Genomic DNA, 25,403 nt, shown 5'->3' with positions numbered 1-25,403 from the left:
CCTTGTCAAGTACATTGTACTTAGATCTGATAAATTTTTATTTGTTGTTAAAGCTCGAGCATACTTCGGAAGTGATTGAAGGCAAGCTGACTCCAAGCATCGCACATTATCCTTTCACCTTAGCTTTGGGAAAACCATACCACCCTGGGCGAGTAATTGGTTTTGGTGGGAAACAACAAGGGTGGGAGAAGGTGATGGGTTCAGAATACACCAAATCAGCAAAAAGCAGATCAAGTGTTAATTCGCCACATCGGATTGTTGAGAAGGATAAGGAATCAATTAAGGCGGAGATACGCGCGGAGCTGCAAGAACAGATGCAAAGTCAATTCAATGCCATTCTGAAGCACATGAACTTGCCGCCTTTGCCATTTCCCTCGAGTACCCCAGTAGACTCATGTAGTCACCCAGGAGACCCCGAGGACGATCCAGTAGTTGAGAGAGAGGTAATTTTAGTACTAGGACGAATTACGTCATATGAAGTTCGTTTAATGAGGTCGTTTGCATGTTTAATTATTTTACTTTTGCAGGATCCAAGTCCTACGGATGCAGAGTCACTGAAGAGAGCAAATCCGATGCCTGAACCTTTCCCAGATTTTAAGGTGAACTTCACTACCTAATCAGCTTTTCTTATGTTAGGCTTTCGTTTATTATTTCTTAATTTATGTCCTAACTCCTAACCAAATATGTAGGAAGAGACGCCTTGTGAGCTTCTTCACCCCGGGGAAACAACCGGTGGATAGTTGCAGCTGGTGGGGTATGGTAGTGCACAACCTTTTGACAAGGTGCATTTTAAGTCTAATACTAGCACCCATTACATCTCGGTCGGGATCGATTCTATAGTTGCTGGGTTTGATGACTTACCACTACCGGTGCCTAGAGAGGAATATGATTTTTTTTAAGCTGCGTGACGCGACCGGGAGCTTTGTGCAATGGCCACGTTATCGGTTGAGGTTGGTAGGAGGGGTAAGTAAACAATACTTGTATGTAACTACTTGTATGTAACTAGATTAACATGTGCTTTGTGCAATGACCATGTTTTTTTATGCTACTAGATTACTATGGAAATTCAGTCCGCTAAAAGAAAGAAGGTGGAGAAGCAAAAATCCAAGGAACAAGGACAAGTGTCGAAGAAGAGTTCGAGAGCTTCATGTACTCCACTAGTAGAAGCCAAAGTCCTTAGGTCGCTTTCGAAAGCATGTACTTTTCTTCACAACCGTGTTAGTGAGTTGCCTACGGGTACACATATTCAAGTGAACTTGCCTAAGGAATTGTTCCACTATGATGAGGATGTGATCGCATACATTTCTAGAGAGGATGTGACGGAATTTCTAACCGGTTCCATGCTTAACATATCCATCATTCAAACATTCATGAGGTAAATTATAGAGACTATTGCTAAAAATATTGTATTTTTGATATTTTCATACCAAAACAATACAACTAGTAATTACTTGCACACATTACTTTCTTGAAGGTCACTACAGGAGCTCCTTTCTAGTAAACCCGATGGTGAAGAAGCAGTTGGGTGGTTATGCCCCGAGCAGACCTCCGTAACCAAATGCTTGAATAACCCTCGTGATGTGATATATTACCTTGAGCGGGCTATTAGAGAATCAATGCGTGCGGGATACAAGTTCTTATTAACCCCTTGTTTTGAGGAGTAAGTGTAAATATATCACTCTTAGTTTGTTTGTTAAGTATAGATGTTGACGCATAACAATTGATTGATATGATATTTGCTTTAATATACATGTAGTCTACATTGGAGCCTTATGGTGATTTGTGTTTCCAATAACACAATCTACTACTTTGACTCGGCTCGTACCTGGCCACCAAGGAAGTTGCTAGTGAATAACCTATTGAATAGGTACATACCGCTTCCTATATATTGTTTTGTATCATCACTTAAGTGATTGAGTGACTACGTTCCTAAATCGTTTGTTTTTTATTTTTCTGAAGTGTTATGAAGAAGTTGAATTGTCGTTCGGTTGCGGGTCCCACGTGGAAATATGCGAAGGTAAAGCCTCGATATATTGAACTTTTAAAAAAATTGCCTTGAGTTTTGGCTATGCATGACTATTTTAACATTGTGTCATTTTAGTGTGCGCAACAAGACAACGGCGTTGACTGTGCCCTCTACGTGATGAGGTTTATGAATGACATAGTCAATAGGTGCACTGAAGCCCAACACATTGAGGAGGTACTTGTTTTTACTTTTTTCCGATTCGATTTCGGGTAAAAGCCGTCCTAAAACTAAGTATAATGCTAATTTGCTATGATTTCAAAAATTAGACACCTAAAACTAGTTATAATTGACATGTTATGATAAAGAAATTGCTCATTATATAAGAAATGTAGAAATCGGGCAACGTAGTAGTGAAATAGGCGATTTCGGGTAAAAGCCGTCCTAAAACTAAGTATAATGCTAATTTGCTATGATTTCAAACATTAGACACCTAAGACTAGTTATAATTGACATGTTATGATAAAGAAATTGCTCATTAGATAAGAAATGTAGAAATCGGGCAACGTAGTAGTGAAATAGGCGATTTCGGGTAAAAGCCGTCCTAAAACTTAGTAGAATGCTAATTTACAATGATTTCAAACATTAGACACCTAAGACTAGTTATAATTGACATGTTATAATAAAGAAACTGCTCATTAGGTAAGAAATGAAGAAATTGGGAAAGTGAGCACCCGAGGCAACAGCCTCGGGTTATGCTAGGCAGCTGCAAGCAGCCAGCCACCAAACTGCAACAGCTGCCAGGCAGACGTAGCAGCAGCCTAGGCAGCTGCCCAGGCACCAGCAGCAGTAGCCTAGGCAGCTGCACAGGCAGCTGTAGCAGCCACCAGGGAGCTGCACAGGCAGCTGCAGCAGCCACCAGGCAGCTGCTGCAGCAGCCTAGGCAGCATCCGTTCGTGAAACCGAGCCGTTCATGCAACTTTGTGTAATTTTTGCGTACTTGCATTGTTAGTGTATTATGGACAATGTTTGTGAAGAAAAATTCCAAACGGAAAAAAATATAAAAAAGGGCAAGTAGAAGTGGAAAAGGCGATTTTGGGTAAATGCCGTCCTAAAACTGAGTAAAATGATCTTTTGCTATGATTTCAAACATTAGACAACAAAGACTAGTTGTAATTGACATGTTATGATAGATAAATAGCTCATTAGATAAGAAATGTAGAAAACGGGCAAAGTAGAAGTGAAATAGGCGATTTCAGGTAAAAGCCGTCCTAAAACTTAGAATAATGCTAATTTTCTATGATTTCAAACATTGGACACCAAATACTAGTTGTAATTGACATGTTATGATAGATAAATAGCTCATTAGATAAGAAATGTAGAAAACGGGCAAAGTAGTAGTGAAATAGGCGATTTCGGGTAAAAGCCGTCCTAAAACTTAGAATAATGCTAATTTGCTATGATTTCAAACATTGGACACCAAAGACTAGTTGTAATTGACATGTTATGATAGATAAATAGCTCATTAGATAAGAAATGTAGAAAACGGGCAAAGTAGTAGTGAAATAGGCGATTTCGGGTAAAAGCCGTCCTAAAACTTAGAATAATGCTAATTTGCTATGATTTCAAACATTGGACACCAAAGACTAGTTGTAATTGAAATGTTATGATAGATAAATAGCTCATTAGATAAGAAATGTAGAAAACGGGCAAAGTAGTAGTGAAATAGGCGATTTCGGGTAAAAGCCGTCCTAAAACTTAGAATAATGCTAATTTGCTATGATTTCAAACATTGGACACCAAATACTAGTTGTAATTGACATGATATGATAGATAAATATCTCATTAGATAAGAAATGTAGAAAACGGGCAAAGTAGTAGTGAAATAGGCGATTTCGGGTAAAAACAGTCCTAAAACTTAGAATAATGCTAATTTGCTATGATTTCAAACATTAGACACCTAAGACTAGTTTTAATTGACATGTTATGATAGATAAATAGCTCATTAGATAAGAAATGTAGAAAACGGGCAAAGTAGTAGTGAAATAGGCGATTTCGGGTAAAAGCCGTCCTAAAACTTAGAATAATGATAATTTGCTATGATTTCAAACAGTGGACACCAAAGACTAGTTTTAATTGACATGTTATGATAGATAAATAGCTCATTAGATAAGAAATGTAGAAAACGGGCAAAGTAGTAGTGAAATAGGCGATTTCGGGTAAAAGCCGTCCTAAAACTTAGAATAATGATAATTTGCTATGATTTCAAACAGTGGACACCAAATACTAGTTTTAATTGACATGTTATGATAGATAAATAGCTCATTAGATAAGAAATGTAGAAAACGGGCAAAGTAGTAGTGAAATAGGCGATTTCGGGTAAAAGCCGTCCTAAAACTTAGAATAATGCTAACTTGCTATGATTTCAAACATTGGACACCAAAGACTAGTTGTAATTGACATGTTATGATAGATAAATAGCTCATTAGATAAGAAATGTAGAAAACGGGCAAAGTAGTAGTGAAATAGGCGATTTCGGGTAAAAGCCGTCCTAAAACTTAGAATAATGCTAATTTGCTATGATTTCAAACATTGGACACCAAAGACTAGTTGTAATTGAAATGTTATGATAGATAAATAGCTCATTAGATAAGAAATGTAGAAACCAGGCAAAGTAGTAGTGAAATAGGCAATTTTGGGTAAAAGCCGTCCTAAAACTTAGTTGAATGCTAAATCGGGCAAGTTAGATAGATGTTTGAAATATTTAACATATATACATTATTATTTTTAATTATTAGTTTGAATTTTATGTAATATATATGAATGATGTTTAATGTTTTGTATTTTTTGTTTTCAAAGGTTTGTAAAAGGGAAGACCCTTTGACAAAGGAAGAGGTTGATGAAATTCGCGACATGTGGGCTTTTTTTTGTGACATTTGATGGCATCTAGGTAGAATATATAATATATATGTGTTAGTTAGATAATGACTTGGATTGAGTTTTATTTTATTATTTTTTTATGAACAATAATAAATATTAATATTTAGTTGTTACCGTATCTTTTTTATTTTTATATATAGTACGTAAATCCATATGTACATTATATTACTTATTTGTAATTAGTACTATACATTATTTCTGAGTTTTATATATGTTATTATTATTATGCATTTTATAGTTATTGAATTATTATTATTCCAAAATTTGTAATATTTTTAATTAATTATTATTTATTAATATTAATTAATATAATATTATTAATTAATAATAATATTAATAATAATAATAATTTTTAAAAAACTGGAATAATGTGCTTCTCAAAACAGGTCACTAATAATATTATTATTATTAATTATTATATATATTAAAAAAAAAAAAATTACAAATGGGAAGCGGTTTGGCGCCAAAACCGCTTCCCATTTTCATTGCACATAATGTTATGTGAAGTGCAAATGGCAATTGGCAAGCCCCCTAAACCCATGCGGTTCAGACCCGCTTCCCATTTGGGGGTTTGAACCGCTTCCCATAATGTTTTTTCTACTAGTGTTATTTTCTTTTATTAGATGGTACGAGAACGTAAAACTGCAAGAAAGTCGAGTGCTAGGAAGAGTACACATGTATTACCTGATTCTCCTTACATGGTCCGTATGAAGTACAATGAAAACATTCGACATTACGTGAACCGTTTAAATCTCTGCATTGAACATTTCCATTACAATGTACTTGAGGGTCAATCTGATTACCTTACTCCGGAGAGACGATCTCAAATTCTTTTACACACACTACACTTAAGGGGACCTTTTTCTCAACTTAAGAAGAAATATGCTGACTTATACATCAATGGTGAACCAAATGATAAATATTATTATGACGGAAGATGGATCCCTAATTCCCTACTGTGGACTACCTTGAGAAGGCAATGATGAAAGCCAAGCGAGACTTTGACTATATCCTAGATGATGATGAGGAGGATGAGCCCCAGGAAAGTGAAGCTCGTGAGAGTCAAGGGGAAAATAATAATTGATTTTTTTTTAAAAAGCCGCGTTTAGTTTATTTGGTTAAAATTTTACCAATAAAAGCTAGTTTCTTATAACTAGAAACTATAGTTTTTGTTTATTTGTAACTAGTAGTTTATTGAGCTATTTAGTATTAGTATTTTATTTCAAAGACGATTTTCATTCTCTTTTGGTTTTGCAATAAAATAATTTTGATTAACATATTTATGCTTTGCTATTTTATTATTATTATTAATTAAACGTAATAAAGTCATTTCATTTTTCTATCTATTGTCTCTATATAGAACAAAGCTCTTATTTTCTTATGCTTACTTTAGTCTAGACTAGTAATGACTTGGTTGGGTGATAGCGAAATCACAAAACACTGTACGAATTTGTAGTCTAATGTTAAGTTGATGCATTATTTGGTTTGGAATTTGGCCAAATCTATGAATGCTAATGAGATTTAATAAATCGCTCAATTCTTGTCTATATGTGCTGATGTGTTACATGAAAGAATGTGGTTGATGATTTAATTGCAATTCACACGATCTAAATAAGTCGTGTTAAAATGTGAATGGTGGTAACACCAGTGTTGAAATTGTCAGACTGTGTATGCAAAATTACCACGTTTACACCAGGTCTCGTTGGAGAAGAATTGCACAAATGGCTGAGACTCCTGAACAACTTGCTGCTAGGTTAAGAGCTCTTGAGCAAATGAACCAGAACCTTGGAATGTTGTTGCAAAACCAGCTGAATAACAACAACAACCATAACAAAAATGACAATGACCATCAAGCTGCTATGGCTAAGAAACTTGCTGCATTGAAACTTCCACTATTCATGGGGAAGGAAGATCCCATGTTGGTTGAGAACTGGGTACGTGAATTTGAAAATATTTTTACTGCTGCTGGTACCCCTGATGCTCAGAAGGTGGATCAAGCCACATTCTATTTACGTGAGGCTGCTGAAATTTGGTGGGAAAATGAAGGAGCCACTATAAGAGCTCAACAAAATTTTAACTGGGAAGCTTTTAAGAAAGCAATCAGGGATCATTTCTTTCCTGAACACATTAAGAGACAGAAGTACAGTGAGTTTAGTAGGTTTAACCAAACAGCTGGTATGAGTGTGCAGGAGTATGCTGAGAAATTTAATGAGTATGCTAGGTTTTGTCCCAATTTAGTGCCTGATGAGATATCCAAGGCTCAGAAGTTTGAAGATGGATTGACTTTTAAGATCCAAAAGAAGGTGATTGGGGCTGGTACTGCTGCTACTTAAAAGGTGGCCTATGATAGAGTTTGTAATATCGAAAGAATTTTGAAATGTGAGTAGGAGGTTAAGGATAGACATAATAGGAAAGGAAATGGCGAGAGTTCATCGAACCCTCAAGGTTATGACAAGAGACCACGCCTCGGGGGTAATAGCAATGGGAATGTTGGAAATGGTCATCAAGGAGGCCATAACAACAACAATCGAAGCAATAACCACCGGGTCCAGGGACAACAGAATCAGCAAGGATCTCGCAATCGACCATGCCGTGAATGTGACAAGAGCCATCCAAGACGCAACTGCAATGGAGATTTGCTTACTTTCTTTGAATGTGGGGAGGTTGGTCACAAGAAATTTGAGTGCCCAAAGAAGAAGAATGGTAATAATCAAGCTCAGAATGGGCAAGGCAAAAACAATGGCAATAATGGAGGTGGTTATGGGAGGAACTCAAACTACAGCAACCGTTTTAACAACAACAATTCTCAGGGCCAAAATGACAATGCTCAAGGAGGGAATTGCCAGAACAACAACAATAGCGGAGGAAGCAACCACAATGGCAATGGTAGGACCAGTAATGGAAGAATCTATGTCATGAACCAGAGCGAGATTGACTCTAATGTCAACGTTGTGACGGGTACTTTTCTCGTGAACTCAAAATCTGCTTACTTACTTTTTTATTCTGGGACATCTCATTCTTTTATAGCCACTTCTTTCGTGAATAAACATGCTTTAAAACCTTCATCTTTGTGTCAAACCAATATAACAATTCCTTCAGGGGAGGTAGTTCCTTGTAGATCCCTATACCAAGACATTCTAGTTAACATTGCTGGAACTGAGTTGCTTGCAAACCTTATTCAGTTTGACTTAACTGACTTTGATGTGATATTGGGGATGGATTGACTTAGAAAGTATAAGGCTATAATTGAGTGTCATACTCAAAAGGTTTCTGTTAGGGGGCTAAAGGGGAATAAAATCTCTTACCAGGGAGTTGTGTTAAAACCAGGGATCAGTATTGTGTCAGCCATGAATTTTTATTCTTATATCCAAAAGGGCTACCCTATTTATTTATGCCATGTGCAAGATGTGAGTGTAGAAGTGAAATCCATAGAAAACATTCCAGTGGTTAGAGAATTCCAAGATGTGTTTCCAGATGAAATTCCAGGGATGCCGCCGATTAGGGAGATGGATTTCAAAATAGACTTAGTGCCTGGGACTAGAGCTATTTCTAAGGCACCATATAGAATGGCACCAGCAGAGAGGAAAGAGTTGAAAGTACAGTTTGAGGAGTTGCTGGAGAAAGGTTATATAAGGACAAGTGTTTCACCTTAGGGAGCACCCGTTTTGTTTGTGAGAAAGAAGGACGGATCCTTAAGGTTGTGTATTGAATACCAAGAGTTGAATAATGTCACTATAAAGTACAAATATCCATTGCCTAGGATAGAGGACTTGTTTGATCAGCTTAAAGGTGCTGAGATATTTTCAAAGATTGACTTGAGGACGGGATACCATCAGTTGAGGATTGCTGAGGAAGATATACCAAAGACAGCTTTTCGCACGAGATACGGCCATTATGAGTTCACTGTTATGCCTTTTGGACTCACTAATGCACCGGCAGCTTTTATGGATCTCATGAATATAACTTTTCAGCTATATTTGGATAAGTTTGTGGTGGTGTTCATAGATGATATTTTGGTGTACTCGAGGGATAGAGAAGAGCACGAAGAACATCTAAGAAAAGTGTTGGAGATTCTTAGAGAAAAGAAGTTATATGCCAAATTTTCAAAATGTGAATTTTGGCTAGAGAAGGTAGCATTTCTAGGCCATGTGATCTCAAAGGAAGGAGTTGCGGTGGACCCATCAAAGATTCGGGTAGTTTCTGATTGACCAAGATCCAAAAGTGTGACTGAAGTGAGAAGTTTCTTAGGGCTTACTGGATACTATAGGATATTTGTGCAAGACTTTTCGAGGATAGCTCAACCCTTAACAAATTTGATGAAGAAAACTACTAAGTTTTAGTGGGATGAGAAGTGTGAACAATCTTTTCAAGAATTGAAGCGAAGACTCACCTCAGCACCAGTCTTAACCTTACCATCAGGGACCGAGGGGTTTGAAATCTATAGTAACACATCTAAGAATGGCTTTGGATGTGTACTTATGCAACATGGGTAGGTTGTAGCTTATACATCAAGGCAGCTCAAGCAACATGAACATAATTACCTTACTCATGATTTGGAGCTAGGAGCTGTAGTGTTTTCTCTCAAGATTTGGAGACACTACTTGTATTATGTGAGATTTAAGGTGTATACGGACCATAAGAGTTCTTTAATACTGTAGACATCTACTTTTAGCCTCCTGTCCCGACAAGAAGTGCAATGACGATAAATAAAACCATCTTCGTGTTGGATCAAAGTAAAGAATGCTTATGGATAACTGGTTAAGCCACAAAACACAAAAGACTAGCCCAGATAAAAGAACAAAGGCCAACACAAGGTCCAAATTAAATAAACCCGATCATAATTGCTTAAGCCCGTGCTTAAAACCCAATAATGACGGATTTAGGAGCGTCTAGGTTAAAATAAAAGTTTCCGCGGAAAATATCGCGCGCATCTCACAAAGTCGCGCTCAGCATTCGCGCGCAACTTTCAGAGATGCGCTCGCGTAAGATCCAGAATATTAAAATATTGGAAAATCGAATCTTACCATAGAGCTACGGCAGGACAAATAGTTGCGCGCGTATATCGCGCGCGACCTATTCACTTGCGCGCGCAACCTACTCACTTGCGCGCGACACCTGCTACGGCAGAATGCTCTAAACCTTAAACCTAATCATTCCCTATAAATAAGACCCTAATCCGAGGCTTAAAGACACATAAAATTAACCTAAACGCTGGCAGAATACTTGTGAACTTGTGCATCCAAACCCTCTTGTCCTAAACACTCACCCTTTTCGATATTTTGTTACTACGGTGGAGGTTCCCCAACAAGAAGGAGTCCATAAGTGTTCTAAACGGAGATCTAGCAAAGAGAAGTGGTGAATTCCCGAGCACTTAGTTAAATCACCATTATTTTTATTGTTTAAAAGAACTTTAATTAATTAATTAGTGTTGTTTGATCGCCTTAAAATAATAAATTAATTGATTTCACATAGTATTCTTTCGTTAATCAAGATTAGAATTGAATAAAATAATTGTTAATTGATCACCTAAGTCAAGGCGAATATTGTTTATTTTATTGTTCTTTTCACGAATTTGATTAAATAAGAATAACGACCTTACGATGTAATTCCTATGTGAATTAATGTGTGTAAATAAAATCAATTAACATAGTTTTTAGGTATCACGTTGCATATATTGTTTGGTGTAGACACCCATTTGTGTCTCTCCAAAACCAAACCCGGTGATGAGTACCTTTCACGTCGAATCATAATCGAATAAAGTGAAAGCGTGGAAAGTTTAGTGTTGCGAATAGTTTTAATTTCTTTTCTCTTCTCTCTGTTTTTGAAAACATATTTTAAGAAAACAGCCAATACAATTTTTTTGGTCCATGATATGGGTCCAATAATAGTGTAGTTAGATAGGGCTTGAAAAGAGCTTTCCAACGATATATTATAAGCCCAATTCCGATGAATATTGAGGAAGTTATGGCCAAATTACTGAAGTGAGCCCGGTTTGAGCCTTATATGCGGCCCAATGATCTAGAGGAGGGCCTAATATGGATTTATCATTCCTAATGCAATTAGGAATGGTTTTAGTCTTCTAGATTCTTCTAGAAAGTGCTTTTCATTCCTAATTCAATTAACATTGATAAATTGACTTTTGTTGACTTTTCAGAGTTTTAATTAAGATCAAAGAACGTTTTTGAGTAAAATACGATTTTATCCTCCTGTACGGCAATTTCTATCTGATTTTAAGAAAACGCGTGAATTTCTCAGTCAGCGCCAAACGCCAGCTGTAGCGCCTGACACTACGCTTGGCGCCTGGCGTTAGCCTCAGCGTCTGGTGCTAAGGTTAGCGTTTGGCGCTAATCTGGCTTTTTGCGTCAGTACTCTGTTTTTGATGTTTTATCTTTTAGGCTGATTTTCTCTATAAATGTTGTAAAAACTCCGTTTTCATTCACCAATTCTCACCAACTCTCATTAAGAATTTCTTGATTTTCTCTCTCTTTCTAAGCCAATCCTTTTACAAACACAATTCCTCATACATTAGCACTAGACATACCTAGCATTGTTCGAAGTTGCTTTCGCCCTAGACGTGAAAGGTTTTAATTTCTGAGGGTCTGGTTCCAAATATTTATTTCAATTATTTAATTTAATTGTTTTAATTATTATTTTCCTTGAAGTTATTTCGTTATTAGAAAGAGGTACGAGGCATCCAAGTAAGTGCTTTAATGGTTTTTATTGATGTTATGGCTTAGAAATCATGTCTAGGTTGTTATTTTGATTCCTAGTATCATGTTAGGATGTTTTTCTTAATTTGATGTTTAAGTGACAACAATAAATTCCTAGTGTCATGTTTAGGGTAAAAAATATAATGTCAATTATGATTTCTATGATGCCTTTTATTGTCTTTCCTAATAGCATGTTAGTATCATGTTAGGGTTAAAGCTTTGATTTTTATTGTTTAGTGACATGCTAGGATTTGTTATTAATCTTGTTAGTATCTTGCCTAGGATCTTGCTATTATTATGCTTTTACATTATTATGATTATTTGTATGATTTATGATTATAATTGTTATAATTATTGTTATGATGATTATTTTTAATTATAATTGTCATGATTATTATTATTATTATTATGATAATAATTGTTATTGATTGTTATTATGTTGCTTGACATTTATTGTTATTGCTTGATCACACCTTTAATGCATGTTTAAAGGGAATTTTATACTTGTAATAACGCTTAATAAGATAATTAATAATCTTGTTTAGGGTTAATTTGATTATAATTCAAGTGATCGCCAATAATAGCTTTATTTGTGCATTAATATTCAACCAACATAGATAAACAAGTTTAGGGTTAAACCTATTGATTGCATGTTAGTCAGAAAGCGCACATGAATACGATCAGAATAAAGTAGAGGCCTATTATTAGGGCAGGTTCAATCTCTTTTAGGTTGGATTTGTACCTTCATCCCCGAACTCTATTTGGTTCAAGACCTATTGGAGTTAACGATCTCTTGGATCGTTGAGGGGTGTAACCTTCACCTCGTGAACAGTTTACAAGTTCCTAACAAAAACTTGTTGGCGACTCTTTTGCTCTATTTTCTTTCCCTTTGGACGCCACCATACTTTAGTGTATGATCACAGTGGGGTTCAAGCTAGGGGATTAACGCTTGAAATATTCCCTACAGTTTTTAGCGACTCCACTGGGGACGATTTCTATTTTAATTCCTGAATTTGTTTCGGCAATGATTTAGAATGAGTGGATGAGACTCGAAACGTTCTAAGTATTTCATGTGCGCAATTTTGATTAACATTATTGTCATATGCATAAAAAAGATCTCATTGGAAAGACCATCTGTAATGAGTTAAAACATAGGATTTTACACGTAGAAAATTTGAGAAATATCTTTCACAACTAGGACAAAAATAACACTGCACAAAACTGGAAAATTTTATCGAGCACAGAAAGCTGCTGAGGCATGTAGGAATTAGCGTCAGCGAACAGAATATTAGCGCCAGACTTTTAATTGTAGCGCCAGACGATAGTTCTGTCGCCAGGCGCTACAGCTAAAACCTGGCGCCAATCTCTGTTTGCTGGCGCCAAATTCTTCCAATACCGAGCCAGAAATATGCGTTCTAATTTCGACTAGTTTTTCGCATTGTTTGCTTGATCCTACTTCCTGATTGAGTTTTTTTCTCACTTTTCTGAAACCCATATGTGTTCTAAATATGGACATAACCCTCTGGAAATTCATGCTCCATCTACCTGATTGAACGCTCTGAGCAACAAAGGGTACATCCGAGATTGTTGAATTCACCAAACCATGGAAGCGAGTTTTTTCTAAAACTCGCGGTGTCCCATCCACTCGCGCCAACCCTTCACGGTTAGGCTTTCGCGCGGTGCATCCGGACAATTAACCATGGAACCTCTATTGACTAACCCATATCCCGAACTTTAGAGAACTAGAGACATGGTTAGGTTGCGAACTCATTGCATCATATCGTGCCTACTTGACTAATTGTGCATTATTTGTTGTGCATATACTATGTTTCCTTAACAGTTTGTTGACTTGTGTTGAGATCAAATAAATTAATGACTAAAAGAACTTTGCGTAATTAATTAATTAATTAATTAATTAGAGTAAGTAAAGTCTAATATTTTAACCAGAATTGACCTAGTACGACTTTAGGCGTACCCATGTTGATTAGTAACACCGAAAACAGTTCCAGACTGAAGCTTCAGCAATGGCGCCAAAGTCTAAACTGTAGCGCCACTAGTGGAGTGTGGCGCCTAGCGACAGCTCTGTCGTCTGGCGCTACACTATAAAGAGAGGCACTAGTCCTATCGTTTTGACGACAGTTCGGATTATTGATCGAGTCATCACCTAGTGTCTAATTAACCAGTTTGCTAATTAATTCGGTTAAATTTCGCTGTCAATAACACTTTGTTGAATCATTAATTGAGTTTAGGCACTAAGTCCCATGGTCTTACACAAGAGTCCAAATATGTCACTTACACTCAACGCACACACCAATACACGCTTTGACCATGTCTAGAGAGTCTCGTATGCGCGTTTTTTCGTCATTTTTTTAGGGGGGTAAGTCGGATATTAATCCTCCAATTTGAATACAATACTTAGTTCTTAAAAAATACATACATTATTTTTGCCTAAAAAATATGCACCATTTTTTTTTAAAATTTTTCCTTTAAAAAACCGTAAAGTCAAGGTCGATTTGAGTCAAGTAATTAAAACGCAAAATGGTTTAAATTACAGCGCGTGGTCAAGAAAGGAAGGACGGTTAATCAAAGACAACCTTTTCATACAAGTCCAACTTTTCGACAAACCCATAGCTCGTAAGAGGAAATCTAGGATAATAACGACAACACAAGAAGAAGTCAATGAGCTTATGAATCAACTGGTTACCGTGACTGAGGCACTGAAGCTCCTAACACTCAAGATCGATGATCCCGTGAAACAACAACAGATGAACCTCATGCAAGAGAGTCTAAGCAAGCTATCTAGCGACTACAAGTTTCAAGAGATTAGCTCACATGGGGTCTCAGTGGACAAAGATCTTCTTCCGCAGAAGTTCAATGCCAACGACATCCCGAAATTCAAAGCAATCGATAACCCTTATTTTCATTTAAGAGCCTTCGAAACAATAATGAGTATTAAGGGTATCGATAAGAAGGTGTTCCCATCTCTGGTCTAACTATCTCTTGAGACCGTTTGCCAACAATGGTTCTTTTCTCTCGAGAAAGAAAAGACCTCCACCTGGGAGTCCATAGCAAACGCTTTTGTTGATAGATACAAATGCAACATTCAAGTTGAGACTGACCATAGGGAGCTTGAAATCCTCAAGCAGAAAGAGAACGAATGCTTCACCTCCTTCTTTAACAAATGGAGAGAAACCTCAGCTAAAATGATCGAGGTGCCAAGTGAAAAAGAGTCTGTAAGGTTGTTCATCAAAAACCTTCAAGAAAAATACTCCAAGCATCTCAAGTATCAAAACAATCTCCATACCTTCAAGGCCGTCTACGAAATTGGAATCAATATTGAAGACGACCTGGCTAAGTTAAAAGCTGCCAACAATAACTCCAACAGTGGCTGGAAAGGCAAGAAGAACGACAATCCTTCTTCTTCAAAAACCACCCACTCAAACAACGTTAGCACTTTTAACCTATGAGAAGTCCTTGCTATGAATAATCAAGGACAAAAGAAACCATTTAGGAGGAACTTTACTCCTATTGGCATGAGTTATGACACCGCATTTGATCGATTAAATGCAAAAGGTCTTATAACTCCTATTGGACCATTTGGGGACCCACCAGTCGAAAAGAGGTCGGCTAATTGGAACCCCAATGCACATTGCAAGTATCACCAAGGTAGGGGCCATCTCACCGAAAACTGTTGGAGGTTCAAAGAAGCTATCCAAGACTTAATCAACAACAACAAGCTACCATTTCCCCCTTCCAGTAAGAAGCCAAGTATTGATAATGCGGCCCCTCGCTCATTCCTTAGCTATCTCTGATGAGGAAAACGAGGTCGACCCCTCGTCTCTCATCAAACCTATTACAGAAATCCATGCCATCGAAGAAGAGTAGGAGATCTTTTTCGACGCCATGGATAACCTTCCAGAACCAGCAAGTAAAGAGGACATACAATCGCTCACACTATTTATGATGGAAGGGTCGCATTTGCTACGTGAAACTCTCAAGGCTATAAAGGAACTTCAGAAGAAATATGATGAGGTTCCACTCCCGAAAGATGAACCCAAGAGAGAATTCACACCCATGATAGCGACTTATGAGGCAAAGCGTTTTCCTCTACAAGTCACTGAGAAACCCAAGAAGAGTAATAGACTCTACACTCCAATTGGGATCCCATATGTACAAATGTTTGAAATGCTCTCCGAGAGTGGCGAGATCAAACCTCTCGAACCGAGACTATTCGAATCGTTGAAAAGGAAATATAGATACTACTGCCAGTATCATCAATCAGGGGGTCACACTATCGAAAACTGTTTTAAATTTAAGGATTTAATTCAGAAAATGATTGATGAAAAGAAACTAGTCCAAGTTCCACAAGAAGACGATGCAAATATTAATGGAGTTTGGGACAGTGATGAAGAAGACGTCTATTTAAAAGACATAGTAGGATCTCCACCTTCTGTGTCATACGCCATGGATGACTTTTGGGCTGAAGAAGACTCATCGATAGACGTCCTCACAAGATCCGGGAGAATGCAACCTCCCGTTTCAACAAACCCATGCCAACCACACATCAAGTTACCATACCCATCATTGAAGACAATGATATCGTCAAGCAGTTTAAGAAAATAAAAGTTGAGATGAACGTATGAAAACTTTTGGCGACATCTCGAGAACATAGGTTGGCTATAATGAATGCCTTGGATAAAATAGGGATAAATTCTGACACCACTCCTGAGGGGTTGGCTAACTTCCTCACGAGTGATATTCCTAGTCCAATCAATTTGATCACCTTTTCTGACAAGGATTTACCTCTAAAAGGTGACAAACATTACAAGGAATTAAATTTCACGGTAGTTTGCAAGAGAATGAACGTCCCTATGACTCTTGTAGACAATGGATCGGCCATCAAGTCTGTCCACTTAGAACTGCGAGGATGCTAGGCATAAGGGATGAAGATTTAACTCCGTCTACATAAGGAATAAGGGCCTACGACAACACTCGTCGTCAAGCTCTTGGTAAAATTACCATGAATATAACGGCGGGAGCAATAGAACATGCTACTACTTTCCAAGCAGTAGACATTAAAGCTTCATTCAATCTACTGTTGGGACGCCCTTGGCTTCATGACCTAAAGGCCGTCCCCTCATCTCTCCACTAACAAGTAAAAGATATAGTTGGAGGAATTCCTATCACCATCGATGCTTCACCTATGAGGCTCAAGTCCATAGAAAACCCCATAATTAACGTGGAGCATGACGAGGATGATGAAGACTTATGGGGCTTTAACGAAGAGGTCTCCTTAATCCAGGAGGAGGAAAGGACCCCCTTTTCCATGACCCCCATTCCGACATGATTGTAAATGTTATTCTGAAGAAACAAGGACATTTTCCTGGGATGACCCTAGGAAAGAAGAAGGGAATAGCAAAATCGCTGGAGTCACCTGGCCTCCCTAAGTTAGACACTTTCGGACTTGGTTTCGAACCGACTTGGAAAGATCTCAAGCGAGCCCAGGAAAAATCAAAGGCACGTAGAGACGCTCGCACTCAAAAGAAAACAATCCCAATGGATCAGTACCCTCTTACACTTAATGGTCAATTCATAAAGAAGGAGAGGGGTATCCATGCCATGAATTTCCCTAACCATTTGTCGTAAACGGCATAAGGCAACCGGGATTTGAAATTTTCTTGGATTGTTATTTCACAGATGAAATCCCAACTCCTGTCCATAAGGAGAAAGCACCCCCATGCTTTGACTTTAACGTCATGGGATTATTATTTGGGCGAGAAAAGGATGAGCCAACTTACAAAGAGGATAACTCCTCGCTCATTCAAACAGTCCTACAGAGCGAAAACTTCGATCCCTCGAAGCTAATCACTCCAGCAGAAGGATTACTACAAGGGTGGCGCAAGACCGTCAAAGTGAATACTCCAAGTGGAAGAAAGATATCCATCACGACAGGGCAAGGAACAATGTTTGAAGATTCGTCTGAGTCAGAGTCTCTCCCTATAGATTCATCTAGGACTTTAGTAGTAGCACCTTCCCCCTCTATCTCTTTTCCTAGAATAGTTAGTGATCAAGTCCCTGAGGACATATCACTCTTTGATGTAATGATCTCAGAGTACAATAATATTTCTTCTTCTCCTTATTTCTTGTGTTCTTCTCTAACCCAAGATGACGAGCATTGCTTAACTAACAATGAAAAAGACAAAGAACTTATTAATGCAATGGAAACACTCGAAAAGAAAATACCGGTAATTGAAGAAACTGAGACGGTTGATATCTCAAATGATTCAACCAATAAAAGAGAAGTTAAAATCGGACTAACACTTAATGAACAAGAAAGAACCGATTTAATTAACTTACTTTAAAGAATTTATCGATGTATTTGCTTGGTCATACGAAGATATGCCAGGCATTAATAGAGAAATAGCTAAACACACTATACCACTAATTCCAGGAATGAAACCTGTAAAACAAAAGTTACGTCGAATGAAACCTGACGTAGCACTAAAAATAAAAGAAGAGGTCCAAAAACAAATAACTAAAGGTTTCATCAAGGTATCTAAATACCCTGAATGGGTCGCCAACGTCGTCCCAGTTCCGAAAAAAGATGGAAGGGTAAGAATGTGTGTCGACTATAGAGATCTAAATAAGGCAAGTCCAAAGGAGGACTTCCCTTTACCACACATCGATATTCTGGTAGACAACACGGCAAATCACGCACTTCTCTCGTTCATGGACGGATACGCAGGTTATAATCAGATTCTCGTGGCAGAAGAAGACATGGAGAAAACAACCTTTATAACACCATGGGGCACTTACTGCTACACGGTAATTCCATTCGGGTTGAAAAACGTGGGTGCTACTTACCAACGTGCAACAACTGCCTTACTCCATGACATGATGCATAAAGAAGTCGAAGTTTATGTCGATGACATGATTGTGAAATCAAAAGACCGCACAGGCCATCAAGTAGCCTTAAGGAAATTTTTCAAAAGGTTAAGAAAATACAACATGAAGTTGAGCCCATCTAAGTGTGCTTTTGGAGTCACCTCAGGCAAGCTTTTGGGTTATGTCATAAGCTATAGAGGAATAGAGATAGACCCAACCAAGATTAAAGCAATCATGTCAATGCCACCGCCTAAAACTGAGAAACAGATTCGAGGAGTTATTGGCCGGTTGCAATACATAAGTAGGTTCATATCAAAATTGACGACCATATGTGAACCAATCTTCAAAAAGCTCAAGAAGAATGTACCAGTAATATGGGTTGACGAGTGTAAAAAAGCCTTTGAAAAGATCAAAGACTATCTCGCAAATCCTCCCGTATTAGCACCAGCACTTCCCGGAATACCTCTTAGGTTGTATTTGACGGTTACCAAAGAGACAATGGGAGCTATGCTGCACAAGAAGTAGAAGGCAAAGAAAATGCAATCTACTATCTAAGTAAGAAAATGCTCGAATATGAAGCATGTTACACACCACTTGAGAAGTTGTGCCTCGCCTTAGTGTGGGCCACAACCAAGTTAAGACATTACATGGTAGTGCATACCGTCTTTGTAGTCTTCCGATTCGATCCACTCAAGTATCTATTCGAGAAATCTACACTCAATGTACGCATATCGAGATGGATAGTCAATTTAACCCAGTTTGATGTAAGGTTTATGCCACAAAAATCTATCAAAGGATCTGTGGTGTCAGACTTTCTAGCGGACTTTCCAATAGATGACTCGATGCCGATACAAGACAATGAATTTTCAGATGAAGACTTAATGGTCACTGAAGATGATACTTGGACCTTGTACTTCGACGGAGCCTCAAAACAAAAGGGATGTGGTGTTGGAGTATTACTAGTATCACCTAAAGAAGAGCATGTTCCAATCTCCATAAAGCTTGATTTCGACGTTACCAACAACGCTGCTGAATACGAAGCATGCGTGGTAGGCCTTGAAACAGCTTTGGCATTGGGAGTAAAAAAGTTAAGGATATTCGGAGACTCTTCATTAATCATCAATCAAATATCCAAAAGGTGGAAAGTAAGGAGCGAAAGTCTAGCCCCTTACCAAACCTATCTGGAAACTCTTACTGATCAGTTAGAGAAGGTAGAATACACATATCTACCTAGAGAAGAAAATCAATTTGCTGATGCCTTGGTAAGACTAGCCTCAATGGTTAGGATTCCCACGGAAATCGAGAAAATGCCTCTAACTATAGAGAAAAGGCACAAACCAGCATACATCTAGGCTATAGAAGATGACGAACTAGTCCAAGATGAAGAAGAAGGAGAAGAAGAAGAACCGTGGTACACGGATATACTCAATTATGTCACCAAAGGAGAATACCCTCCCCATTTTGACAAAAGAGCAGAACGAGCATTAAGAATATTGGCTTCCCAATACGTACTCATAGACAACGAGCTACATAAAAGGGTACCTAAGGGTCGAGCTCTCTTATGTGTAGGAAAAAAGGACGCACAAAGAGCAATGAGGATAGTCCACGAAGGAATCTGTGGCACTCATATAAATGGCAAAATGTTAGTCCAAAAGATAATGCGAGAAGGATATTATTGAACTACAATGAATAGGGATTGCCATCAATACGTAAAAAGATGCCCTAAGTGCCAAATCTATTCCAATTTACAACATGTTCCTCCATCCTTGCTCTATACCTACACGTCACCATGGCCATTCTCTACATGGGGAATTGACATCATCGGAAAAATCACTCCCCCAGGAACAGGAGGCCACGAATATATCCTAGTAGCAATTGATTACTTCACAAAGTGGGTCGAAGCACAATCATACGCTAAACTCACTGCAAAACATGTAGCACTCTTTATTGAGAGAAATATTATTTGTCGATACGGAGTTCCACATGAAATGATAAGTGACAATGGAACTCACTTTCAAGCCGAATGTGAAGAATTGTTACAAAAATATGGCATTCAACATCATCATTCTTCCCCTTATAGGCCTCAAGCAAATGGAGTAGTGGAGGCAGCTAATAAAAATTTAAAGACTATCATCGAGAAAATGACGGAAAACTATAAGGATTGGCCTGACAAACTTCACTTCGTGTTGTGGGGTTATCGTATGTCAATTCGCACATCAACTGGAAATACACCATTTTCCTTGGTATATGGAATGGATGCCGTACAACCTGTCGAACTAGAGATTCTGTCTCTACGCATTGCACTAGAGAGCAAACTCGATGAAGTTGAATGGACTAGGGAAAGATATGAAGAGCTAATTCTACTCGATGAAAAACGACTAGAAGCTCTACATCACATTCAGTGTTACCAAACTCGTATGGCTAGGCATTTTAATAAGAAGGTCAAAACAAGAAACATGAAAGTAGGAGACTTGGTGTTAAAAACATTAAGGAGAAATGTTTTAGATCCAAGGGGTAAATTTAGACCTAATTGGTCAGGACCTTACATTGTCAAAACAATCCTATCAGGAGGTGCAGCAAAATTAACTGATATGGATGGCAATGAGTTCTCGAACATGAAAAATCTTGACCAACTTAAGAAATACTATCCATAATTACTTGAGTAGGATACTCAAGAGAGCTACGTTTGGCTTGATTCCTTAAGAAAGGATACGTAGGCAACCCTTTACGGGTGCGACCACTTTATTTTTTTAAAAAAATCTCGCATCCCAGAAATAATGAAAAATTCGACAGAAAATCGACGGAACATCGGCGTCACAGAAAACACTTTGGCGCCAGCCGATGACCGTTAGCGCCAGACGACGGCAACTCTTGCCTGACGCTAGACTGCCGTGGCCGGCGCCAGTCTCGAAATCGTGGCTCCAATTAACGGTTAAAATTCTGGGAATATTTCGGTGTTTTTTTTTTTCGAAAAATTTTCGACTTCCGTACTCGAAAATTTTCTGGAAAATTAATTTTTTTCGGTTTTCATTGCTTTAATAAAATAAATTTAAAGTAAACAATTTAATTAAAAGCTGGAATTTCATTAATAAAAATAAATTACATTATTGATGGAATTTAAATGTAGCTTAAATAAATTAACTTTAAATAAAAAAAAGAAATAAACTAAGTCTAATAATTGAAAATTAAGCAATGCTCCTAATCTTCTTTTTCTTTCTTAGCCTTTTTCCAATTTCCGTCTGCTTCCTCCTCATCATCCATAACCTTTGCTAGTAGGCATCCTTTAGAGGACCTACATTCAATCTTGAAATAGATAGTTTCCCCTTCAGCTAGGACTCCATGCTTCTTTTCTACCCAAGCTTTTTTCTCTGTGGTGTCAGCTTTCTTTTTCCCCTTATCTTTTGTAGTACTTTTCTTCCTAGGCATTGTAGGTGTTTTGAAATCAATTCTTTCACCTAAACGTTCCTTAACAGGAATCACCTTGTCACCTAGACGACTCTTCACATCAGTTTTACCCTGATTTTTCTTCAAGTCCTTTGAAAGTTTCTTCAGCAGCCACTTTTTCACATCATTGGGCAAGGAAGGAGGAACCTTTTGGGTAATTACTTCCCATAGAGGTGTGGCACTCCAATAAGAATCAAATTTGTCTACTTCCTGAGAGACAGGGAACTCGTAGGGAGGACGAAGATCTCCTGAAGGAATAGTCTAAAGTAGGCCGTATTGCCTTTTTACCCTGCAGGGATAATAATAAGTCATACTGGACAAGCTTGGAAGACAGGAAAGGTTGCTTGTTGACACCAACCATCCTTTCTCTTTTCCACCAAGGGATGAGCCACTTGATGGCAAAATTGCAGGATTCGAAGACCCTCTTCCACTCGTGGCGCCCCATCTTAGAGAAGCATTTCTTCCTCCTCACGAAGCAATTGGGAATATACTTCTCAATGTTGTCCGGAGGGCTAATTAATTCCAGCATTTCCATTAGCCACATCTGTAAAAAAATTGCAATGCAAATAAATTATTATTACTATACAAAAATAAATTTTTGATTTCTATAATTAAAAATATTATTTTTCTACCTATAATAAAATTGGAGAGCCCCGAAAAGGTGATTTTGGATTCCTCTTTAATTCATTAAGACCAATCATAGTCTCTCCAACTATTAATGGCATTGGATTTCTCCCTGATTCAATTTGTTCTAACACGGTGGTTATAATTGATTGACCCTCATTATTTTTACCACTAGTAAGAAAAAATTGATTAAGCATACAAAATAAGAAAGCCCTTCTTCTATAAATATGAAAAGATTCGGAGTAAGGTTTATCAAAATAATAGCGAGCAAATTCTTTCAAATTAACTATGTTGCCATCTACTATTTTTGATAGGTCTATCTCTTTTAAATTGAAGAAGCGTTCAAAATCTTTATAATAATATGCGTCTATTCTAAGGATTACTACAAGATCTAATGCAGGGAAACCTAAAATAGCACCAAATTCTTCCGGCAAAGGGTTAATTTCATCATACCCTATTCTAAAGCAATGAGTATCTACATCCCAATATTCTAGTGCGGTATGAATAAAATCTAAGTCAAGATCTACCCATTTGATACCATATATACCCCTCAAGTGAAACGCATCTAATTCTTTTCTTTCTTTGGCATTAAGAGACCGACACCATTCATGGGTGTATTGGGTAAAAGTTTTGGTGACTAGAGACATGATATTATTTTTCTAAAGCTAAGAATTATTTTATTTGCTAAAATTATGAAAAGAATCGGCTGGGCAGGGGGCTATTTATGCACGAAATCGGAACAATTTTAATATGGGAAGGATTCGGGATCAGCGCTCTTTAGCGCCAGACGCTACTATTAGCGCCTGACACCAGAGCCTGGCGCCAAACGCTAAGTGTAGCGCTTGGGGTTACACCAAAACGCGTGGCGCCAGCTGGCGCCAATTTGCCTCATCATACGCGTGACCCTTTATAAAGTAGGTGGTGACAGGGACTAGTCCCGGCTTAATGGCATTCTCTTTCCCTTTCTTAATGTGACTATTTGAACTTGGTTGAGTATTAAAATATTTATGAGACTATATTATGTATAAAATGTTTTGAACTAAAATTTTTTAATTTACGGGGTGGAGTTGGAATTACTCAGTTTATCTGATTTTTGGGAGTTTTCTTTCTTTTCTTGTTTCTGATTTATTTTGCAGGTTGGTAAGAGGGTACTCGGTCACGTGTGAGGAGACGTTAGAATAATCACGTAGCTAAGACAATTTAGTTTATTTTTCGAATTTAATTATTTTCTTTCAATTATTGGTTTCAAAATAATTACAGTTTTGATATAATGACTATTTATTTTGCCGCCAATTAGACCACTTATATTATTTAATTATTATTTCAATTTGCTTTGCATTTATTTTCTACGGAAAATAAGTGTAGCGGTATCACTCCCGGAGTTCGATGGTTGGGTTTTTGAAAGTTAAAGGTTACTCTTATTGTTTTTAAAAGACTCGAATTTTGGGGGTGTTACAAAACTAATTAGCATGCATTATATCATTTTTTCAAAAAATACATGTAATACCCATTCCAAATTATAAGATGCACAAATGAGCCATTAAACCAGTATTCAATTACAATCCTAGCATAAGTAGTGAATAATGAAGAATTTTACAATAAGCTCGAGAGGTTTGAGTGAATATTTTTATAACAACCCGACTATGAAGCAAATCAACCAATGGAATCTCATATTTAAATATAATAAACCCTATATATTACATTATCATTGAGCCAAAATGCAAATAATAGCATAAAACACGTATAGACCATCATTAAATTGGGGTGATTTATTATAATGTAAAATATGAGTTAAGCATATAAAATGTATCTACTGCATGCCAAATAAGGTATAGTAAACAAATACTCACCTAACGTAATCTCATCTAGTAAAATGTTTCTCCAAGACTCCAAGAGGTTTGACCGTTTTATGTATCATTTCCTTGGTCTGATTTATAAGGATGAATTTGTTGAATACATATGGGTTACAAATTAAATGGGTCAAAGCAATTTAAAAACATTGTAATTATTCATCTTTCTAATTGAGCCCAAAATAAATACAACCGGTTACAAAACTTAATTTGAGTCATGAAAATTGATTTAATTATTTTTTGAAACAACTGAATTAATTAATTATTATGCAGTTAATTTATTATACAATTTTCTTTGATTTTTAATAATAAATATTAACTAATATTAATTAATTAACAACTAGTTATTGACCTGGAATTTGATCGAAACAAAATTTAGAAGAATAGTATTCAACAATATTTATAAGTGAATAAAATTTTATAATAATTGTAGACACCCAAATGTTGTCTCCCCAAAACCAAACCCATTGATTAATATCTTTCACGTCATTTGATTATCGAATGAAGTGAAAGTCTAGTGATGCAGTTATTTTTATTAAAATATCTCTCTTTCTTTTTTTTTTGAAAATGTGCTCTATTTATGAAAACAACCAGTCCAATTTAGTTTGGTCCATGATAAGGGTCCAATAATAGTGTAGTTGTATTGGGCTCGAAAAGAGCTTTCCAACAAAATATTATAAGCCCAATTCCGATGAATAATGAGGAAGTTATGGCCAAAATACTAAATTGGGCCCGAAATGAATTTTATATGCGGCCCAATGATCTAGAGGAGGGCCTATTAATTATAATTTATAAAGTTATTAGGATTGACTTTAATCTTCTAGAATAATCTATAAGGTTCTTTTAAATTCTAATGAAATTAGGATTGATAATTATATTTTTAAAGTGTTTTATTTGGAATAAAATAAGTGTTTTATGATAAACCCGATTTTAATTTGATAAACATGGAATTTGCTGCTTAATCATGTTAAGAAGAGGATTTTGCGT

General features: G+C 37.1%; 1 protein-coding gene and 1 long non-coding RNA gene across 2 annotated transcripts; both read left to right on the top strand.

The window, feature by feature from the left end:
• The first annotated feature begins 1,804 nt into the window (after positions 1-1,804).
• On the top strand, positions 1,805-2,186 carry LOC110689552. Its single transcript, XR_002504915.1, has 3 exons — positions 1,805-1,867; positions 1,960-2,017; positions 2,102-2,186. It is a non-coding gene; the product is annotated as an uncharacterized LOC110689552 (long non-coding RNA).
• Positions 2,187-6,624: 4,438 nt separating this feature from the next.
• LOC110689457 (putative uncharacterized protein DDB_G0286901) lies at positions 6,625-8,127 on the top strand. Its single transcript, XM_021866246.1, has 2 exons — positions 6,625-7,206; positions 7,291-8,127. Exons 1-2 carry the CDS (start codon positions 6,625-6,627, stop codon positions 8,125-8,127), a joined length of 1,419 nt encoding a protein of 472 aa, XP_021721938.1.
• The last annotated feature ends 17,276 nt before the right edge of the window (positions 8,128-25,403 follow it).

Source organism: Chenopodium quinoa, unplaced genomic scaffold (genome assembly GCF_001683475.1).
Source record: "Chenopodium quinoa cultivar QQ74 unplaced genomic scaffold, ASM168347v1, whole genome shotgun sequence".
Lineage (NCBI taxonomy): Eukaryota > Viridiplantae > Streptophyta > Magnoliopsida > Caryophyllales > Amaranthaceae > Chenopodium > Chenopodium quinoa.
This window is presented reverse-complemented; position numbering and strand designations above follow the sequence as displayed.